This window comes from Rhyacophila brunnea, unplaced genomic scaffold (assembly GCF_057557595.1).
Source record: "Rhyacophila brunnea isolate RB1 unplaced genomic scaffold, BYU_Rbru_1.0 scaffold_8, whole genome shotgun sequence".
NCBI lineage: Eukaryota > Metazoa > Arthropoda > Insecta > Trichoptera > Rhyacophilidae > Rhyacophila > Rhyacophila brunnea.
This window is the reverse complement of record NW_028233350.1, coordinates 17400471-17424448: the sequence shown is the minus strand read 5'-3', so window position 1 is coordinate 17424448 and position 23978 is coordinate 17400471. Positions and strand designations below refer to the sequence as shown.

General features: G+C 32.6%; 1 protein-coding gene across 1 annotated transcript in view; it reads right to left on the bottom strand.

Moving 5' to 3' along the window:
* Positions 1-1313: 1313 nt before the first annotated feature.
* The window catches only part of LOC147063984 (G1/S-specific cyclin-D2-like), a 49806-nt gene continuing 27141 nt past the window's right edge, over positions 1314-23978 (bottom strand). Inside the window, exon 4 of the mRNA XM_085958919.1 lies at positions 1314-5578. Coding sequence (XP_085815045.1) covers positions 5295-5578 — 284 coding nt within the window. The 3' untranslated portion in view covers positions 1314-5294. The remainder of the gene's footprint in view (positions 5579-23978) is intronic.

Here is a 23978-nt window from a genome sequence, read left to right as displayed (position 1 = left end):
TTTACTGTGTGAGAAGCATTTCTTGGAAAATGATTTTATCACAGGTCGACACATTATCCGGCTGAAAGAGTCCTCGATACCATCAATATTCGATTTTTTTGTATGAATATGTTCATATTATATATGCAGGGCTTCTCTGATAATATTATGTTAAATAGACAAAATATTGTAATTAACTATATAATCAAATTTTCAACATACCTACCTATATTTTGTGTCTAATAGGTTTATATAAACAAGTAATTTTATAAACAATATGTCAAAAACGAACCCGTTATATTTTTATTTCATAAAATACACATGTGTAAATAGGTAGGTAATACAATAAACTTTTTTTTGGGTTTGTAATTAACTGTGTAATTATTTATGTTTTTTATTTAACAGTTTTATCTAAACAATAATACTATGTTATTTTATATAGAACAATATGTAAAAACAAGACCATATTTTTTATTCCAAGATTACCCATTTGCTATTAACTGATTTGTGTTTAATTTTTCAAAATATTGTGTTATCAAAAATAAAATACTTACTTCCATTTGCTTTATTCTTTCTTACCCTGAATCCTTATAAAGTTTTTATTGCGGAAACTTTTTATAATGAAAATACGTTTATCATAAATTCGTTCAGCGCTCGAAATGGAAAATTTTACGAACCGGAGCGCTCGATAATTTTATGAAAATATTAACGTTGTTATCTAATTGTATATGTATTTTATAAAAATAAGTATATTAGATTTTTTATTATATGACATATCTAGCTCAAGCGGTCAAATTAATATTTCCACGAGACGGAGCGATAATTTTGGAGATTCTATGAATCGGAACGGCGCTCCGGTGCGTTCCAGTCCATTTCGAGCGCTGAATTCGTTGTAAGCTGAAGTATTGATAAAAAAAAAATACTCAGTGGGGTGTTTTTATGTCCGAGTACGGCCTATTTGCAGCAAAGTTTACCTAATTTCAGAGAGATATAACTTTGGGTCACAAAACGAGTACGCACTGACATTTGTGTGCTCCCTCTGTGGGAGGAGTCCAATCTCTTTGATTGTGGCAAATATATACACTTATATACTAAAATGGTGAATCACAGGTGTGTGTACCCAACATAATACTTATCATATTTTATAAATTATTATTATGTATAACGCTTCCAACATTAAGTTTTCAACTGTAAACTATATTTTAACAACTAACATTTTAGTACATGTCTAAAAGTCATTTGTGTACAGGAGGGCCAAAGGAAATCAGGAAAGTGGAGTGATAAAAACACAGATGGTATTATAAAAATATTTTTTTAATTTTTATTTTGTGCACTGTATTCACAAACAACACAAATGTTTGACACAGTTAACTTTCGTAGGGAATCGTAACATAAGAAAACAGAAAGTAGAAATAATCCACAATAATCTACAGAAATACTATCAAAGTAATAAGACACGGATCTTAAAGGCACATGTAATGGCATAATATGCGTATTATACTTATTACTCTTTTATGAATAACAAACAACCCTTATTTTGCTAAATACACATTTAAAAGTAGGTGAGAATATCGTCATTTAATTATTTATATGTCGAAAATGTAAAAAAACACATTTTACAACATACATTTATTTGGAACTATGTCAGCCAGTTAGTTTGGTAATTATCAAGTTTTAAAAATAAGTTGTGAACGGCATGTGCGCGATTTGTGGTAATTTCGTTTTAAAAATAAAACTTAAAAATACAACTCGACAATCATAATTATAATAAATATAATAATACAGTTAGACTAGAGAAACTGTCGCAAAAGTGTGACACTGACACTGAGACCATTATTTTAGATGTGTCTACAATTAAACTATTTGGCTTAACATATCTAGCGATATCATAACGGATTATTGCAGAATATACAGCTTTGGAAATGGCAAAGTAACAATTATTACACAACTCTACTTTTGTAATCCAAGTAAAGGAGACTTAAGTATGTAGTATGTAAAAAAAATTATCATTTATGTATAAATTACAGTAAAACTTGAGTTTACACAATGGAACTTCAAACTATTATCTAAATTCTAAAATGTCTATTTAGGTAAGAATAAATTGTGAAAATTATCTCATTTAATAAATTGTTATTTAGGTACTCATTTAAACATTTATAGTTTTAAAAAAAGTGCACTAAACCGTTAAAATTAGATTTATTTTATCAGTGTTTACAGAATGTTTTTATTAAAACAGAAAATGATTGTATGGCAATAATTATTGATAGTTCGAGGTTTCATAGTAGTATAATAATTTGAATAGATTTATTGTAAATGAAATGTTTTTTGAATCTATGTACAAATAAAAAAGTATTTGCACTTACATTAAATTGAATAAAATACTTCTTCAAAGTAGAAAAGGAAATGTTGACCTTGTTAAATCTATATTATGGTAATATAAATGCTTGAAAATAACTAGCTATTAATGGATTAAAAAGGAATCTGTACATTTTATAATAATTAAGATTAGCTTAATATAATCATATTGTCAATTCCTTATATTTATTCGCTATTATATGTACCTACTTTCAATTATTAAAATTAAAGAGATCAGAAATGTCAGAGCGATACTAATAAGTACTGTTTACAAAATCACTGCTGACCAGTTAATTAGTAATTAATTACCACATTTAATTATCATGCTAATAGTATCTAATGGGAACACGCCAGTCGCGTTGTCAGCACTAAATGAGTTAATATCGTTATATAGTACTTACAAGTATAAAATTATCTAAGCACAACCTGTTCTAAAGATGGTTTTAAATGAACCATGTTTAAATATGAATACTATACAAAACTAAATATTTTGTGCAAATATCTGTTAATCTTCTAAGAAAATGGATATACATAGGTTGTCCAATTAGTATGAAGGAGGGTAACTTAAAAAAGAATATAAATATAAATTATTACGGCACACTTCAGTCTGGTTTCAAATAGTGTGTAACTGAATAAATCAATCAATCCTATCCTTTTCTATGGTGATTTAAAAAATTTATTTGATGTCATTTCACTTTCTCTTACAAGTTTAAGTTGACGATTTTACTGTAACTGATTCTTGTTTTGATGAATGTAATTTCGACTCAAATATAAAATTATATTATAACAAGAATTACACTGAGCAATTTCAACTAAATGTATTTTTTTATTGTAACGGATGAATATCTTGTGTATAAAATATCACAAGATAGTCACAATTCAAGTATAGTATAATTAACATATACGTATTAATTATTGGCAAGATTGGCAGATAATTATATAATAAAGAATGAGATTGAAGTTTCAGATAAATATTAGATAATATACAGTTCCGAAGACTTATAAAACTGTTTAGTTTAGCAAGTCAACTCTTCTCGAGGTATGTATATTTCCAGAATATAAATACAGAATAAAACAAGCTACCATTAAAAATATAAGGTATTACAAATTACAAATGTGAACTTATGAAGTATTAAATACATTATTATTGTTATTTATTGAGTATTTTCGAAGAACAGAAAGATGAACTATCATTATGTTATGAGAAGATATCTGTTTAGTACAGAGAATATAAGAATATGTAGTATGTAAGTATTTATTTAATAATACTAAATATTGTGGGGAAAATTATATAAAATTATGAGCAAAGTAATGTTTTTTCATAATGCCCTTCAATGTCTTTTTTGTCTTCTTAAAATCCTAATATACCTGCGATTTTGCTTCCAAGTCTTTGGGAAAAAATCAATTTACTATAATTAACTAATAGGTATCTATATCAAGATTTTTAGGACTCTGAAATTTAATATAATAAATAATAATTTTAAATCTTGTACAATGTGAGATCTAGGAATTAGCATAATTACAATTATATTATTTACCCAATAACGGCTCCCCTCATAGCAGCATTTGGAATATTACATATGTTAATTTAATTTACATTTGAATCTATGCATTGGGGGCATTAAGGGGTTTCCAATAATAAAATAATTTAACTCAAATAAACTAATGTAATAAAATACAAATTTATGCCTACTTAACATATAATATTTTCTAAAAATTGAAACTAGTTTCATGTCGAATGTCGAGACAATGGCAACCACTTAATAAAAATCGCACGGTTTATTTTCGAATAAACACTATTTTAAAGGTACTCTAATATAATACACAGTTCCACGTCTGCGAAAGATGAAACTTAGCCTACACACAAAAAAAAACAATGGCGGGTCCAACAAGAAGATAAAAATTATATCAATAACATTAAAACTGACAACAGCGGTATATAATCTCGATATAACTGTAAAAGCGCTCAGACAAGAGCTGGGGTGAATATGGTTTTACGTACCAAATTTGTAATAAATAAGTTAAGTGTTTTGCCAAGTCGGTGAATAAAAATTGACATAAATTTTATTTAATATCAATATTATGACTTACGAAGTCAAAATAATCCATAGACACAATTCACTTTTTTTGCTGTCAATTTAAGTCATGCAAAACTAAGAATTGATTAGGCAAAAGTGAATTGTGTCATAGAACATGATGTAAACGTTGTGCCTATACGTGCATGCATGCCAGAATGAATGATGTCGGTATTCAGGTGAGTTGCTGATAGTATGTAGAGTATTAAAGAAATTATTACTAGGAGCAGTCAGATTAACCCTTCAACATAAGTACTTATATCTATACAAGTAGAATTGTAGAATATGATAACTTTGTTTTATATCACTGTGGGATCATTTTTGTCCATAAAAAGGATCATATTATTTTCTACATGAGAAAAGAGCTTGAAGGCAGAATGGAGTGATTTTGATTAAATTGGTATCAATGTAAAATGCTGTAATTAGTAGAATTGACTATGAAAAAAATGAGGTAAAATATTGTCATGGCGGACAAAATTTACACAATATACTATTTTGTATAGGTACACAGCATTATTTTTATTTAATGTGTTAAACACAAATAAATCTGTGATACAGAAAATGCAAAAAATTCATACAGCGGCCCTGCCAACTGGTAAATGAAGCATGCATGTTATAATAATTATTCATTATGACAGTGGAAAATAGATATAAATCAATAATGGTTATTTTAAATTTGACAGTTCAGACTTTGGAAATGACTTTACTCCCAGTATAAAAATATTAGAAATACCGGCATGTGTGCTCGACTAACAACAAACACATGATTAGGTAAGAGTAGTTATCCTTTTTAAGATGATAGACATCTCGACCAGTCTTAAAAAAAATTGAGACGAAAAGTTAACATTACATTGGCAGCATAACATAGGTGACATTATCCTACATCTAGAATAATACATCTTGTACATCGGTGGGTGTTCCTGGTGGATCGGCATGACTTTTCGGGCAGAGAGATTTGATCGGTGTCGTTCCATTGGTGACTAACTGTTCAACAAGATAAGCGATGTGGTTAGTGTCAGATTCGGAGGCTCCGGTGAGGTCGCACACTGACGCTAGAGCGTCTTCTCTTTCTCCGTTTGCGATGGTGACCCTCGCTCCTAGACCACGAGCCGCAGCCACGATGCATCCTGCCGCGGTAAGAGATGGACTCACATGTAGGAAGTCGGTTTCTGGAAAGAAGAGAAATACAATTCAATTAACAAAATGGCGATTAGTGAGTGTCTGATTGGGAGAAATAATAAAGTGTAAAGATAAACAATAAGAAGAAGAGAATAAAATAATAATTCTTTGACTGATGTCAATGAAATCAGTCTTATGAAAAGGGAAGAAATCATTTGGTATGAGGCAGTACAGCATCTATGAATTCCAAATTTGCTTTCCAGGACGGTCAAAATATCCACTGAAGATAAAACACTGTTTTAGCCAAAGAGTGGTTTCAGTCCAAATTCAGTAGCAGGGAACTTTTTGTATTACAACAGTAAAACGATTTTAATATGGTTGAGTTGGCAATCGTAGAAAAAATTCAATATATATAACTATATTGGTGGATACAAATGGTGGCTACAAACACAATGGTGGCATGTATTGATGTTTGGTTAGAATGTGCATAGCACATGCTGCTTGTAATTTTTTGTGATTGTTAATATAAATATTCCATAATGATGGTTTGTCGTATAAGAAACATTGTTTTAAGCATTTTTATATTCATTTTCATAGGTTTTCGGTTAGCTGATCCGTAGTAGATAGCTAAAGTGGCGAGCGATCCATATATACAGTGGATGCGGAGCATACCCAGAATTATAAAAAGATTGCGGAGTTGTCACTTTGTCATAGAATACACCATACACGGCATACATACTACCATCACCTAACATCTTGGGCCTTGGCGATGACTAAATTTGTTTATTCGAAACAAGATTTATGAAAAAAAATAATTTTTAATTGTAACAATCACATGTTTTTTTTAAATATTCAAAGTGAGGGTGCATTATGTATAGGGAGGGGGGGGCAGAGCCACTTGGGGTGGGTCTGCAGTTCGGCACCCGTGAGGACAGCTAAAGAATCGTCAAAACTCTAATTGAATGTAGGTAGGTACTCACGAATCTAGCTTTCAACATCAACAAAAATATTACCTAACCAAATTTGATGGTATAAAAATCGAAATATTAACGGCAAATGTAGATTTAATGGTATTTTCAGAGCGTAAGCCTGGACATTTCTTAAACGTTGTAGATAATCTATTTATATAATTTTGAAGCCTTATCCTTTATATTTATTTTAAACATTTGATGACTGCATGAAGTATTTTCATTACATAAAATAGTATTCTTTTAAACCTCTCTATCTAGTTAACAACAATTTTACCAACGGTTTTATAAATGCGTTTAAAAATTAATAAATCTAAAAAATCTTAACACCACTGCACATGGATGTACTGAAATATGACTATATTCCAAAACATTAGATCGAGAGGTTTAAAAGAATACTATTTTATGTAATAAAAATACTTTATGCAGTCAACAAATGTTTAAAATAAATATAAAGGATAATCAGGCTTCAAAATTATATTTTTTTTATCGTTATTTTATTTATTAATTGAACAAACAGTTACATATTGATTACAAAAATTTAAAATATAATAATGAAAAGTTATTGCAACCAGCAAAGTTTCCATAGAGTAAGAATAACATAAATATAAAGAAATTACAAAAGAAAATTACATGAGAAAAATGAGGAAGAGATTATCTACAACGTTTAAGGAATGTTCAGGCTAATGCTTTGAAAATACCATAAAATCTCCATTTTGACCTACATTGGGCATGTGGGTCCTTAAGCAATTTTGAATTTAGAATACATACCTACATAAGTATATTTTACAGAGATCCTGCAAAAGTATGCAATATAATGGTAGATAAATGCAAATTTATCTACCATATTAATGGTAGATAAATGCAAAGGTGTGTCGGAAATACAGGTAGGTACATAGATCCACGAAACAACATGTGTTGGTTGTGAGATGGAGGTGAGTAGCCGATCGGGTTTAATAAAAATAATTGAGGTGCGCAGGGCACAGATGCTGGGAGACAGGTGGCCCGCGAGGGCGAAGCACCTTGCGCCAAACAATCCCTCCGCCCCCGACCCCGCTACCGGCAAACCGATCAAAACATCGCCGCGTGTTGTGATACCAACAAGTGGAATAAATAATTGGTAATTTTGATTGTTTCGTAGTTGACAGGTGACTATTTAACCATGTAAGTAAGTTTTATTCCAGTCGATACTAATTACGAGTATTTAAGGTTTGCCTTAACTTGTAAAACCACATACATTCATTTTATCCAGCCAGCAGGATTCGGGCCTGTGACGCACCGATAAGGATAATGCGCTAAACCTCTGCTACGCGGTTGGATAGTAGGTAAATCATGGTCGCCACAAGGGGATGGCGGGTCGACTAGTAAAGTAAGTATAGTAAAAAAAAAAGTACCCCGCGCGCTATTTTACTTAAAGATGATTATTATGATTTAAAAATATGTAGGTATGGGAGGCAATTTTATGTGCTATGATAACTGATAATTCACGTGTAGAATTTTATTTTATGATTACTTTTAGTGTTGCATGATTAATAAAAATGGAAAAGACGCAGAGGCTGCGTGTGACCGACTGGAAAAAGCGAGCTCGGGATAAAGATTCGCGGACGACGGTTGTGCAGTCGGCCTAAGTCCTGAACAGTGTGTAGGACCAGCTTAAATAAGTATGTACTTAGGCAGCACTGAGCCTGTGACGACAAAACAAAAGGCATTTTATAAACTTTTAAACGGTTCAGTGAAAATATTGTAATATTTCGCGGCACACATTTTGGGAAACGCTGGTATAGTGAGTGTTATAAAATTATCAAATCTTAACAAATACTTTACTATTGTGTGTATAGCATAATATTATAACATTCCAATGTAATATCAATAAATTCGCACGTCATAATGGTCGCGTCAGTAAAAAGTAACTGACTTTAAAAAAAATGTTCGGTATCACATTCTAACAAAATATCTATAAATATATAGTTACTTACAGAAGTATGAAATAATATCAAAGGTCTCACATGTTCTCGATAATACAAACACGAGAATATTAGAAAATCTACCTAAATTCGACTATTGCCGAGGTAAAGTTTGCTTTTTGCCAGGTGTCAGCCGGTTAACAAAAGCGACGTTTTTTTCAATAGAGAGGACAACTTTTCGGAGTCTTTAGTTCAAATCCGAGATAAACAGAACTTATCTGAGAATGAGGGGGTCGCGGCGAGACGGGGACGCGGCCGCGAGATGCGAGCACCTGTCGATTTTTGGATGCAGCGCGGACGGAAGAATAAAAACGTGGATCCGGTCTCTCTGTGAATCCGAGTTATATTGTGTATCGCAGATTTATGTCGCTCATATTGTAAAAATTGTAGCGTGAAATATTAGATATGAATATGTAGTCTATTTATAAAATAGTCACTGCCGACAATATTAAATTTATTAGCCATGAGAGACAGCCTGGGGACACCGATACTAGAAGGAAGGAGCCAGGAAGAGAACGGAAGAGAGGAAGAGAGAACCAGCTAAATTTCTGAATTATATCATATTATAATAAATTATGACATACTGAAAATGGTCACATGCAACACATTACTCTGTGCTCAGATACGATTGGGTAATAAGTATCCGGTGGTAACCACTACAACATCAGTAGTCGTTTACACCTGGGAGCGGGTTATTCCAGATCAGCAGCAGATACCCAAGACTGAGGTCGCGACGCTCTCAAGTGAGCTTTGACTGAGTTTACTGAAAGACGTAATTTAATAAAAAAAAAGTGCCATGGGAGAGAAAGGCACGGAGACTAACTAACTGGTAGCCACTACTGAGTTAGCCGGTGCGAACGAGCACCGCATTTACCACGCCTTCTATCGCGGATCCTTGCACTTTGCCGGGTATATTCCCGATGCCCGAGTTTTGATTCTAGCAATGAACATCTGGCCTGAAGCTATGATCACCGGTAAGATACTCGTCTACGAGTTCATCCGCTGCGAGAAGTATCACGGACGTCAGCAATGAAGAAACGGGCAGGAATACAACGATTTTTAAAGTATAAAAAATACAAACGAATTCTAAAAACAATGTGATTCAATAAATAGATCGCCACAAAGCATTTAAGAACATATTTTATAAAGTAAACGGATACATCTGAAAATAAAATAAATAAATGTGATATAAAATTATTGACCACTTAAAGGGTTTCGAAATCGAGATGTGTATTATTATTGAAAGATATTTTTTAAATCTCATTGTTACATTTTAAAACGCGAAAACCTGGGGGTTATTAATTTATATAATATTTACAATTCCACGTGAATTGACCATACCCAAAAAGCCACAATACAAATTCATAGTTTTAAAAACACGTTCTTTCATGCAACGAATTTTATAAATGTTTATTTATACAATATGAAGGTCCCCTATCGCGATAACAATAAAATATGTATTCGATCTAATACTTATCGATATCAATTAATTCCGGCGTATACCGGAGTACTTGAGCCGCAGGGTGCAAAGAAAAGCGAGGGCGTCGCCCCCTCCGACTTCTGGGGCCCGGTTTCGCCAAGACAATGAGGTCCGCGCCGCGGAGGGGTCGCGGGGTAAGGAGCGCCAGGACGACAAGGGGCAGCTGCTATCGCGGCGCACCTGCCGCCCTCTTTGCGCCTCGCCATGCGCCAACGAAAAGAAGTATAGACGCTCAAGACAATTTTCCTCGAAGGCTTTCGAGTTTGAATCACCGTAATAATTTCATATTTAGTTAAAACAATCATTTTCAACAATTTCAATTTATTGAACAGTAAGTTAGGTAGGTAGGTACGTAATTAAATATAATGTTTAAATACTAGGTATATTATTTATTTTTAGGACACGTGTTTCGTAAATATAACAATCAAGAATGATTACAAAAAATAAGACTCCTCAATAATTCTCTCCTTTTTTTTTTAATTTATATTGTTATTTTATGATAAATATGATGTGTGATGCTATCTATCGTGCGGTTGATTGTTGATTTTTTTTATTTAGCGTTTATTCTACTTTTGTCCTTCATTGACTCCTCCACTATTCTCTTTTTTATTTATGTTGTTACATTATGATAAATGTGATGTGTGATGCTGCCTATTGTGCGGTTGATTGTTGATTTTTTTTTATAATCAAATTTAGTGTTTATTTTATTTTTGTCCTTACGTTGCACATCTGTATTTTACACTGGCATTTTACATAAATATCAACTGTTTGTTGATGTACCTAACACTTTGGATTTTTTCATGTATTGACTGACATCGAAACACATTTTTTTTTACTGAATAACTGAAAAAAATACATAAACTCAAGCAATTACTTATATGTTATTTCATAAGTAAATTCTTATTATGCGATACGATCTATTTAAAAAAAAAAAAATTCTTAAGTCTTCCATCCAATCTTGTCAAGCCATTGTTAGTAATGCGTTACAGTATTTAAATATATATATATATATTTAAGATACCATTGATCCTAATATTAATAATTGAATAACGTATTCACTTATAATTAATTATTTACACAATATATTGATAAATTTAGCTAGAAAAAATAATGTAGTTCGCTTACCTACTCTTTATGACAGCTGATTAAATATTTGAAAATAATCATTATGTTTATCTTAAAGATATATATTGTATATTTAGCTAGGTTATTTGAAAAACACATGTTAAATAATCTGAACTCAATATGTCAATTATATTATTTAAAATAATACGAAACAATATAATATGTGTAAAATAGAAAAATAATCAATAATAATTGATATTTGCAGTTTGTATTAATTATAAAATTATAACATTATTATACTTATTGAAATCTAATCGACACCACCAGAAAATACGGTCTAAATGAAAGATTGAAATATTTGAAAAATATTATTAATCTCCAAACTTTTACGGGATAACGAAATTGAAAAATGTGCATCGTTACAAAGCTTAGATTTTATTAAATTATCAATCAAAAACGTGCTAATAAATAAGTTGCGAAATTTCTTGTGCTTTTTTGCCCAATTCCGGGATTTAAAAAATAATACTAATCCTGTAATTCCGGGATTGAAAATTCAGCTGTCCCGAATACGCGAAAAAAAACTTTTGGTTTCCAGTATTCATTGTGATAATAATTTATGGCACTAAAGAAACGAAATAGATAATGATATCATCTATCCATTCAACAAAGAAATTTAGCGACACGGTCAGTGCACTCAGGAGCCGCGTGTCTTTTGACCATGTGTAATAATAAAATTGCTGGACAGTTGGTCTTGTCGCATAAATATGAGGGTCGTTGAGATACAAATTCTAGAAAGTTGAAGAAGTAAATTATTTCGTATCGATCACCAACCATGAGCAATAAAAATTGAATTATTTATTTACTATTTATTACTAATGACAAATGACAACATTACTTTGGGTCATGTAATGTGAGTTAAATAATTACAAGATAAAAAGAACTTTTTATATACCACGTTTTTAAATTTTCTGTTGAATCATATAAACTTGACAATTATTATGTTTATTAATAATTTAGGACAGATAAGGCAATTGTTAACAAATATTTTTTTTGCTATTTTGCAACAAACAAAAATAGAATACTGAAATGTCATTTTGATTTCCATAGTAACGCACGTATACATTAATAATTTAGTTGCTAGGACCACCCCCTTAGCAACCAATAATAGTGGATTGGATTACGGATTTCTTCCGAAATAACTTTTCATACAAATCTAGTCATACTAAATCTAAATCTATCATTTCATACAAAATAGAATTAACTGAAAATGAATTCAATTCTACTTAAAGATGGCGAAAAATATTAAAAGACTGCATTGGCATCGTGTTCTGATATATTCTAAAAGTTTCAAATGTCTAGCTAGTCGGGAAGTTAGTTAAAAATCGATTGCATGATTTGAACTGGATAAACAACCACCGGACAAACAAGAATACGAGCTAAGAAAAACGTGGTAAAATAGAAGAATTTTATCTATGTCTGTGTTAATGAACCAAAACCTCAGAATATTTTGTTCGTGTAAGAATAATGACATCCACAAAACATGTAGATTGTAGGAATTACTTAGCAGCCTTAGAAAATACCTAAATATGAAAATATAAGGTTTTTAATATAACGAGATATATATAATTTAATTTAATATAAGATTTTAGCAGTTACGTGTAAATTGCTTGAAAACACTTGGTACGGATGCAAATTTGCTGAAACCATCAGTGCGACCCACATAAGGCAAAACATCATTCAGTACGAATAGTTCCATCGATCAGTATTTAGCCAAATAATTTAAATTTAAATACAGAGATATATAAGTGACGGCCGACGGGTTGATTTGATCTTTAATTCATACAAATTAAAGTTTTTTCGGTATAATGAAAATTCTATTCTTTCCACATTATTTATCTTTAGTAAATCGCATTGATTATGATTTCATAAGTGTTTTCGAATAAGTTACCGGTTGGCATCTTTGGTGAGCAAGAATTTATTTTTGAGTGCACGTAAGTATGTAATATATTTGACGACCACTGCGGCCTGTTCACGTAAATACGTAATGTAAGTTTTTTAATATAAAAAAACAAGGGTAACCAGGGTCAGGCGTTAAGAACCGAGTTACCCCCTCGCCCCTTAGTTTTCCAGCCCCGCTCACCGCCTAACGGACAACAGGTTGATTTTCAGTTAGACATAGAACAGTTAGGGCGTAGTTGTGAATATTTTTGCTTAATTACGAATGGAAATGCAATTTGAAACAATGTCGATAAATTCCGTGTCGTAATTTTAATCCTTAATTCATATCAAAATAAACGTAAAAACATTTAAAATGTTCTAATACAAATGTCCATTTTTTGTATTCTGGAAAACGTTGTCACGTACAGATGACATTCTTGGTCTGGATTAGGTTTAAATTATTTTGTAGATATCAATTTGACGGTGGTATGAAAACGGTTAATACGGAACTTAGCAGCGAAACCAACTGAATTGGCTTATTGTGAAAATTCAACGTCTTAGCTATTTGCATTATCACTATTCGATCTACCGCTGGATAAATCTCTCCCCATGATCTTTATTTGTACTTTGTTATTTGTTGCGACGTATATATTTGAGTTCGTCTATCTATCGGGATTGACGGTCGTTTAGTGATCCATGGGTTCTTATATACCACTGTGTGACAACATTTTTCCAGCGGACATTCCCGGCCCTTTGTCATTACATCAGCTCGGTCACCTCTATCACATCGTGTAATTTTTTCTGCCCCTTACCCATTGGTTTATTTTGTGGCCTTAACGCGTTATTCTCAACATACGCTTTTCCATACCCGTGTCCGGAAACTTGTACGTATGCGGTTCGCCGATCACACTTCACCGTGAAATGTTATATCGGAAATATATGGCCGTATATTAAAGACCGTACAACCTCTTTGGGTCGTAGAGTACTGGCATAAAGTTGATGTCTAAATAAAACACGGTTCTTGTCAGTTTCCACTTTACAAGGAACCAGCAGCAAACAAATTTTGAAAATAACCGATACACTGGATTACCTATTTGTTAGGTTAGGTTAGGTTTTCATTCTTGAATTCATGAATTTTGCCAAAATCAGCTAGGAAAATTGAATTAATGTTCATATTAATTCATTCAGTCATCTCTTTCTGATAAGAAAGCTCACGGCGAACTGTGCCGCGGTGAAATGTTTTACGTACAATTTACATGTAACCTTCCATGCCTCGTTGCGCTACTCTCAATTTTTATTCGACGTTATATTAATTAGGAAATAATTTAAGTTGAATTTTGGTGAAAGTGCATACACGTTCAGAAGTACACATACCTAAGTAGGTACTATTATTGTATTCATTTAAATTCTTTCAACTGTTTCTTGCTTAGAAAGGTCGTTAGCTTCTTAAGTAAAAACCCATAATAATAAATAATTATTGTGGTAGTACCTACACTGTGTGGAATAAAATTTTCGACTACGTTAGTAACACAATACAATATTGTAATAAATCACACTAGTTATTTACACTTTCGAAAGAAGATGAAAGAAACACACATAATTCAAAAGTCGGATAGTGAACAACTAGGGGTAGAATATTGCACGTTGCCTCATGCAATTCCAACCGCTCTAATAATTATAAATTTAAATTTTCTCTAGGCGAGCCCGATTTTAAAATCTCATAAATAGCGCAACCAAGAGTTATTGTTTATTCAGTTTTAACTACCTACATACCGAATAAACTTGCGCTCTTGGTGTATTTTTAAGAAATAATTTACAGTAATACATTAAGTTAAGTACATATTATAATATTTTAAGCAGTCGCATGCTTAACAAGACATAAAATTAGGTTCGGCAATAGGACGTCACGAGGTTCTTCTTTCCCCCTTTTGAAGGATGTTTGACCGATACAATACTGTCGTCGTTGATAATAGAAAACTTGTTTGTTGGACTGTAATAGATTTTGAATATTATACGTCATACAGAAAAACCCCAGACAACTAACTACTTACTACCGTTTGGTTTGTATACTTACATTTTTATGCAGATAATTCATAATAGCAAAATAGGGCTATCCCTAATACGCCTGAGATCGCCGTATTTTTTTTTAGAGAATAAGGTCGCTAAAATAATACGTTTGACTGAAGAGGTATTTTACTTTTTTATGGATGAAACACTTGGAGAAGAATAAAAAGACGCACGAAACAGATGGACACTGAAGAATGTGGTTTAAAAAGAAATTCTAACTTCATTGCAATAAGGCTTCGTGTTACAGATACGCCGAAAAATAAAAACCAAACTTAGAGTACAGGTAAATCAGTATACAGTGGCACCATGGACACGGTAAAAGCACCATGCGGTTGTAGTGTTATTGTTTACTAGCATAGAAACAAGCATTTCAGAAAACAATTCTAATACACCCGCGAGTCGCTTATGGTGCCACTGTAGAATGATTTACCTATACTTTTCATAACTTTGCACTTTTTACTACTGACACTGATGAGTCTCTTTGCCTGATTACCACGCATAAAATTAGAATAAATAAATAGAAAATGTATGTAAAAATATATTTTCAGAATATATTGCATCATTGTCATCCTAGAGTGCAAAGTTATGAAGTAGCAACTTTACTAACTTACGTTATAAATACTGTTAGGAAAAAAATATAAGTCGGAAATTAATTATTGGAATGACAAAACATAACTACAGTGCAAAACTATATTATCATTGTTAAGATTATCGTTGAAAGATATCTCAATAAATTGTATTAGTATTCTAAATAGGTACTAATATTGAGTATACTCGTTTGATATTAATTACTCAATGGTTAGAAGATGTCTACGCGTCGAATTTAGTGTTTCACAAATCAGCGGCATCCCTGGTTGAATGAATCAAGTACGCTTAAAATTTTATTTCTTGTTCATAAGGGTTTGAAATGTTTAAATTTAAAACGTCTACTTCGCTTCACCAAAAGGGGTGGGTAATAATAATGCGCCGATTCTGAAAGTGGTGCTAAAGACGTTTGGGATGGCACTCGACTAGCAGACTGGGTGTGGAATAACAGGATAAGTGTTTTTATATCAAGAGATTCAATACAATTATTTTGATTATTTCGTTGTCAATCAGCTGTTTGTGTCGTAGGGCTTCAATGTAAGAATACAGACTTGAAAGAAAAACTAGTTAATTGCTTGATATGATCACAATACAATCATAGTGTTAACCCATTAAACACTTAAACGTAGGTAAGTAGGCAAGTCAACCGTACGATATGCAGCATCATGCGACATCCGATTTTTTGCCATGTTTAAAAAACGGCACAAATATGTAGGTTGGTCGGAACATGAAAATAAATTGTTTCAGTGAACTCAGATACTATTATGCTTATTGACTCATGTATAAGTACTATAGGTATTATTTATATATATATTCGACCATGTCCGATCCTCATAGGATCATATGGGCCTCCACAGAGTAGAGGATTGTATTAACAGATTTTTGTTTTTTTACGAGAAATGGATGTCAGTCACTTGTTCAACCTATTAGGTCCATACCCTGACTCACACACAAATTGAAAAACAATATGTGTAGGTACTTGCCAGACCCACGATTCGAACCTGGGACCCACGGCGTTATAGTCCAACGCGTAAGCCGCGCTGCCAACGTGGGCGACATATTTGTAAAAAAAACATATTGGTATATTTTGACACTACAACATGCCACTCGCGATTATGACATTAGTGTAATTGAAACAGTAGTTTAATTAGTACATAATGGAAGAGAAACAATCACAAACTCTCAAGCTTTGAGAAAATCACAAAAAATATATTGCGACGTCACCGAATATCGAACCCGTAGCCCCCGGATGAAAGATCAGCGCCTGACGCACTGGACTACGAGGGTAGTACCATTATTTACCGTTGACGAAACGCGTGTCTTTTTAAATAAAAAAAGATCATATGAGGAGAAAACAAAGTGATATAAAAACTTTATAAATATAAATGAAAATTATTAATGCTTTGAATGGAGACTAATCAGAATATTTCAAATAAAAGGGGATTGCCATGTCTATTATATTCTGTTATACATTACAAATCAAATAAATTATTTTCGGTCCAATTCCCATCTATATCCCATTGTCAAAATTTCATATAATATTTGCGATACCTTCGTATTCTATTTTTCTTACGTCTTAAAATGTCCAAAATAATATTTTGCGTAATAATGGTGGGTGTTTCACAATAGAAAATTCAATCGACAGCTGCCTGGTCCGGATCCATTGTGATCTTAGAAACTTCATTGCCATCTTGACGTACTTAATACTTTATTAGCGGGGAGAATTTAGTTGACTCTCATGGGGAGAATAACAACGGTTCGATTTGACACTTATTCCAATAAAGTTCGCGAAGGGCCCTATCGAAAGTTTTACACAATAATAGCGTAATCGAAATCGACAGCTGCCTTCAAAATGAATCTCCAATCAAGACGAAAAAATATATTATTTAAAGATTTTACTTTACTGACAATATATTATTGAAGTTTAGGGTTTAGAGTTAAAAAAAAACTATCTGTTCTAGTTAGTTGACAACTGTTGCATGCTTGAATAATATTTAAACGTATTGTGGTGTTTTTTTTAAATAAATAAATTCTAGTAGGTAGCAACATAAAATCACATAATAACAAAACACCTTCGTGTTACTTCCGATTTTTTTCTGGTCTGTTGTGATATCAACAGTTATTCAAATGAAACCTAGATCCCCGGTCGATAAGACAGGAAAGTCGGCAATTGACTGCTGGCCACATGTCGACATGTGCTGAGCACCTCGTATCATTCACCTACAACCCTCGGAAATGCCCTCATTTAACCGATGGCTTAGGAAAATTGTTATTTTAATGAAAACACGCAAATAGTGTTACTAGAACTTCAATTATTACAAACTATAAATACGTATGTATTTACCAATTTTGTTGAGTTTAAAAAAATATACGAACGTGCGTCCGTGTCATGATGTTGAATGTTTTAACATTTAAATATATCGATACCTTTAGTGTTCGCCACAAGTAAGAAAAATAATTTCGTAAGACCTATTGAGACACATATACGTAAAATATAACTAAAATTAACGGTATCTACATTACACTAAGTAACAAACCTAAATGCTTGAAAACTGTCATTCAACCATTATAGATTAGTAACTAATAGCCAGTAGGACGTTTAATTAATATTCAATAGCTTATTGTACGGAAGTTAGCTAGCATCCCGAAAAAAATCACGAAATGTAGTTTTGGTTGTGTTTAACTACCTACCAAAAATGTGAAAACAATGTCCTCGATACAATATTAATAGTATTGACTGAGGGTTATGGAATTTGAATTTAAATTTTGTACTTTTCCATTTTAATCATTTTTGTGTTCAACGGTGATTAACAATGTCATGTCAGTTGTAGGTACCTACATTCGCCATTGGCGAATATGCACAGTGCCTAAGGATGGCGAAAGGCGAAACGCGGGGCGCGTTAAATGATTCAAATTGAAAATTATCAAACTTAAATCAAATATAATGTTATCTATTATATATTTCATGAATGGAAGAAATTACAAAAAAGACCACGTGGTCTTTGGTCAATTTAGGATAAATGCGAAACTAATATTGTTCAATATAAGAGTTTAGACCTTTGATATTATCTCCCTGTTGACTGAGAAGAAATTGTAATAATTGTTGATTCTATAACCATCAAACATACATATTATTTAAATGGTGTGGATTGAGCAAACGAATGAGATCAAAAACCCCAGTTAAACTGTGTCTTTTTTGAAATCACCAATTTTGCACTTACTCTTCACAAATTACATATATGACGAACACACCTACATACTAACGTCAAAATGGAACTAAAGCAATACGTTATTATGAATGTAAAGGGTACGAATATTTTCTAAAACATAGAATCGATTTCAATTTTTACTTTCCACAATGTTATTAATTTGAATATGTTATGGAAAAAAAAACATTGATTATGTACTAGGAGGTACTTAATATTTTTGCTTTCATAGATGCAAGTTGCGAAACTTATTGTCCCATCGTTGATGTCTCCGACATTGTTTGAATAGCAACGGATACGAATAATGAAAATAGTATTACAAAAAAGTTCCGAATAAGCTCTACCTATAAGTATAAACTTTTCAATGTACGATACATCCTGAATTCAAAAGGAAGACTATTTGATTGAAAGAGAATTACTATAACAGTGCACCTGGAAGATTTGAAAGTACGTATTACATGTCAGGATGTGTCTTCAACGGATTGACGATCCGTTGCCATATAGAGAAAGTCATTCTCTTCAGTTTCTTTTTCCGGTGATGTTATTTATGCGTTGAATGTATCGGCATTTTTATTTGTGAATAAGATACCATTTTCATTATTGCTCTCGTGTATTCTGTTTCAAATAAATATCTTATTGATAAGTCACATAACAATAATTAACCATTAATCTATAATATATTACACAACATTGAAACAACGACTCAAATGCATAGTTGTATCTACTGATGGCTTAATCGATGATTACTCCACCGCCAAGATTGCAGATTGCGATGGATGAGGGTTCAAGATCCATTCGGCACCAACTTTATGTGTTTTTTTTTTTAATAATTGAGTTGCCTAGAGTCTAACTCACATATTCCAAAAATCAAGTTTTGAGATAATCGCAAAAAATCACCAGACCATTGTTTTTTGTATTTTTTTTTTCGACCATGTCCGATCCTGATAGGATCATATGGGCCTCCACAGAGTGGAGGTTTGTATTGACAGATTTTTTTTTATTTTTATGAAAAATGGATGTCAGCCACTTGCTCAACCTATTAGGTCCATACCTGACACACACAAATTGACAGCGTACTTTGAGAAATAGAACTCCCTGATTGGTTAGAAAAGCCTTGGTGACGAGAACTCATTATTCATGACACCAACAGTCAACTTTGTCAATTTTCACATGGTTTAAAATGACTTTTGATACCTAACTCTTTTTCTTGTCTCTAGAATTACTTGATATATTTAACTCAATAATGTAAAAATTGCAAAATGTGAGTTATGACTCTAGGCGACTAAATTATATGTTATTAATGTAGGACCAAATCGTCTATGTTCTGGCAGAAAACACTGACTGGAGAATACTAGTTTTGAGTAATTTGACTTTGAAGTTGTGAAAATTTTTGAAATGGTCTATCATGCGAGTTTATTAAGTAATCGTAAAAAGGATGACTTTAAAATAAAGACTGTTTATTTATTAAGAAGGTTTCCAGACGGTAAAGTTTGAAACAAGGAACATTTTGGTATAACTAACTCAATAAGTACCTATGTCATTTTTTCGAATTAGTGTCTTCTGCCAGAACAGTGACGAAATTATGTGTGGTCAATAAAGAATGTTGAATTTTTAAACCTTGCTTATTCTTCATAAATTATAAAACCGATAATAAAAATAAATAATATTATAATAATTGTTGTAATTATATATTATTGCGGCCATCAACTGCATATTCTTGCATAAGTAGATAACACAATATTTTTCATAATATGAAAATTATGTGATATTTCGATATACTTATTATTTTGTTACCTGGTGTAACGTGCACTGAATACCAGATAGTGTAAGTAAAAATGCTTCTTCTGCCATGACAAAAATAGCCGGTTACCTGTTTTTATAAAATTAAGGGATGTCAGACGAAAGCCGTAAGAGGGTTGCAATTGCAATGGCAGACTTTCAATTTCTCCCGAGATGGCGAGGCTATTGTGCCACAGCCTTTGTTAACAGCCCCTAAGACTGGCTGGTTTTATATCAAAGAGGGTAGATTTTTTGCCCCGTGACACAATACAAGCTACAATTACGGCGATATATTATTTTTATTTGCGAGAAGCCGTGTAGGTATTGGGTGAATTTTTTTAGGTGTAATGTATTATAGTTGGTAGCTTGGAAAATATTATTTCCTAATCGTATTGGAGTGCGAAATATGCTGTCGAGATACAAATAAGCGCAAGAAATGGGCAGGTAAAATATTTTTCAAGATTTTATTTATACTATCTACCCCATAACTTTTAAATTTATAAAATAGACCAATTCATTATACGTAATAATTATATATATTCTAAACACTGTGTGTTAGCTAAATTGTAAACTATAACATCTTAAGTAACATTAATGTAGAGAAAAATGTATTTAAAAAAGTTATAATGAATTTAATCTTGTTAGTTGTATCTTATCTTTATATTTACTTATTGAATTTTATGTAACATACTATTGTGCATAATCCCTCAAAGTCTAGTGCGCATTGGGGTACTGGCCATACGGGGGTTCCGGGTTCGATTTACGTGAGGTCACAATATGTTTATGTGATTTTATCATAGTCTGAGTGTTCGATTGTGTCACGTCTTCTATTATAATTACTGTTTCACTACACTACTGTCATTGTGCCTGATGTTATTTGCATGTTTACTGTTTCGCTTTTTCTGTTCGTATGTGAACACATTTTTGAACAATTTGTTTGGATTCCTTTAAGTAATAGTAAGATAAATAAATTTGCCGTTTGTCAATCGAATATGGCAAAAAATGATTCATAAAATACTGCCTATTGATAAAATGTAGAAATAATTCAGAGAAGTATATGTTATAATGTTGCGTGCCTGCCGGTTTTTCGTGTTCACCTTCATATTATTATTAATATAAGTAATTGGCTGATATTATATCAAAATCTAGATTGGTGACAAATATTTAAATATGAATTCGTAAATATTTAGCAAATCATGCGACGTCAGCGATCAAGTATGGGTTTAATTATTCACCCTGTCGCTCCCCGTCCAAATGCACTTTGATTTTCCCAACCGGATTCGCCGGTTAATCTTTGGGTAAACTCATTTTCGATTCGTGGCCCGCGCCATTGTTGCGATCGCATTTTATTTATGGCTTAGATTTATAATAATAATATAAAATGCGTAAGAAACGGGGAGTCCCGTCGGCAGCTGCGGGAGATCTTGGCGACAAAGGGCCTCGCAGACTGGAAGACTCGCAGCACCCGGCCTGAAGTAAAAGTCCTGGCGCTGCTACGACAATGCAGCGATTTATTTGTGAGGCCTACGGGGTTAACTGTGAACTAGACTAAATGTCAACAATTACATTCTGCCTCCTTCTTAATGGTGGACCGTTATTACCGTAATAATTGATATTGACGGAGAACATCGTTGCTACAAGAAAAGGCTTTTAATTTAAGATGTGTTGGAAACACACGCACGCGACTGAAGCAGATGTTGATTTGACATATACGTTTTTGTGATTCATAATAATTACTACAGGGCTCGAAATGGACCGTAGCGCACCGGAGCGCCGTTCCTGTTCGTGAAATCGGTAAAATTATCGCTCCGTCTCGTGGAAAAAATAATTTGACCGTCTGAGCTAGATAGGCCATATAATAAAAAATCTAACACACCTATTTTTATGAAATACACATAAAATTTGATAACTAAGTCTTCTAACTATGATAACTATATATTGTTCTTCAGAAAACTGTCGAGCGCTCCGGTTCGTAAAATTTTCTATTTCGAGCGCTGTAATTACGGTAATACCTACGCTTTTGAAAAGGGTGGATAATAAACACTGGGTATTAGGTAGGTAAACCATCTACATTTTGCTGGAAGAATTTCTAACTCATTCACTGCTGATCAGTTAATTAACTCGGTCAATGCTAAAAAAGAAACGCCTGGCGTGAAGCAATTAGCATAATAATTAAATGTTGTAATTAACTGGTCAGCAGTGAATGTATAACTATTTAATGGCCACACGCCTGGCGTGTTCTTAGCACGGATTGTGATTAGGATATTATAAGGATATACTGGGATAAGATGATATTCAGGCGAAGGTAGTAATTAGGTATATGTTATTTTTGGCAAAAAAAGAAATAAATAGACATGCACTTAAAAGTTCTTGCACGGAACTAAGCGATAAGAAAAAAAAACAGAATAGAATAGATTGAACTATGCGCTGCAATCAATTTTCATGTGGCTAAAGCTTGTGTGCTTTTTAATAGTTCCATAGCTTAAAGCTTGTCAAGTGAGTATGTACCTACTTGGTAAATGACAATGGAGAATTAACATGATCGATAATAGTCAACTTATTTTTATTATAAATAATTACTGTCCAGTTTGGTTAAATGACATGTTAAGTACAGAAAAAATCAATTGGATTGAAATAGTCACCCCATTACCTACTGATGTAAAGCCATTTTCATTGAAGTCTCTATGATAATAAAAATTATAAACGGGTGCATTTATAGGCATTTAAAACAAGGGTGCAATAAAATTCGGAGGAATCGAAATCGCGACAAAGCCATTTAATGGAACAATAAATAAAATATTTAAAAAAAAACCTGAAACAGCTGTGGAAATCCAACCCGTCACAGTGGACCGTGGCTTGAATGGCGCGAGCCAATGTATCGCCACGCAGTTTTTATTGTACTTTATACATATTGGGTGGAGTAATAATAATGACTTTTGATATTGTTTCGGGTTGCTGAATGGGTGAATGGACAAAGGGGAGGAGGGAGGCGAGGGCAGGTGCTCCTGAGGGTGAGCTTAAAGCCCTTTATAAAACACCTCTCTGCTGTTATAATCATGCACATTGCGGAGCTTTCGGAGATTCTCAAACTAGGTAGCGACTAATGCGTAGTTAGGAAAGAGTAGGAATCTAAATTATTATCAAATTTATATTTAAAATTTGTCAGATTGTGTAAAAAACGATTAGTTTTGAGTTAAAAAACGTTTCGGTACATATCTATGACCCAGTATTAAACGGTAACAACTCAAAACACGTAGTTTTGAGATAATCATGTTTTAATATTTTGAATATTTTACAATACACAAGATTTGACAAGTTTTAAAAGGATACATGTCAGAATTTATCTATTCAAAATTGAAACCTATGGTCAATCGCCAGTTTTAAATGGAAGCAATTCG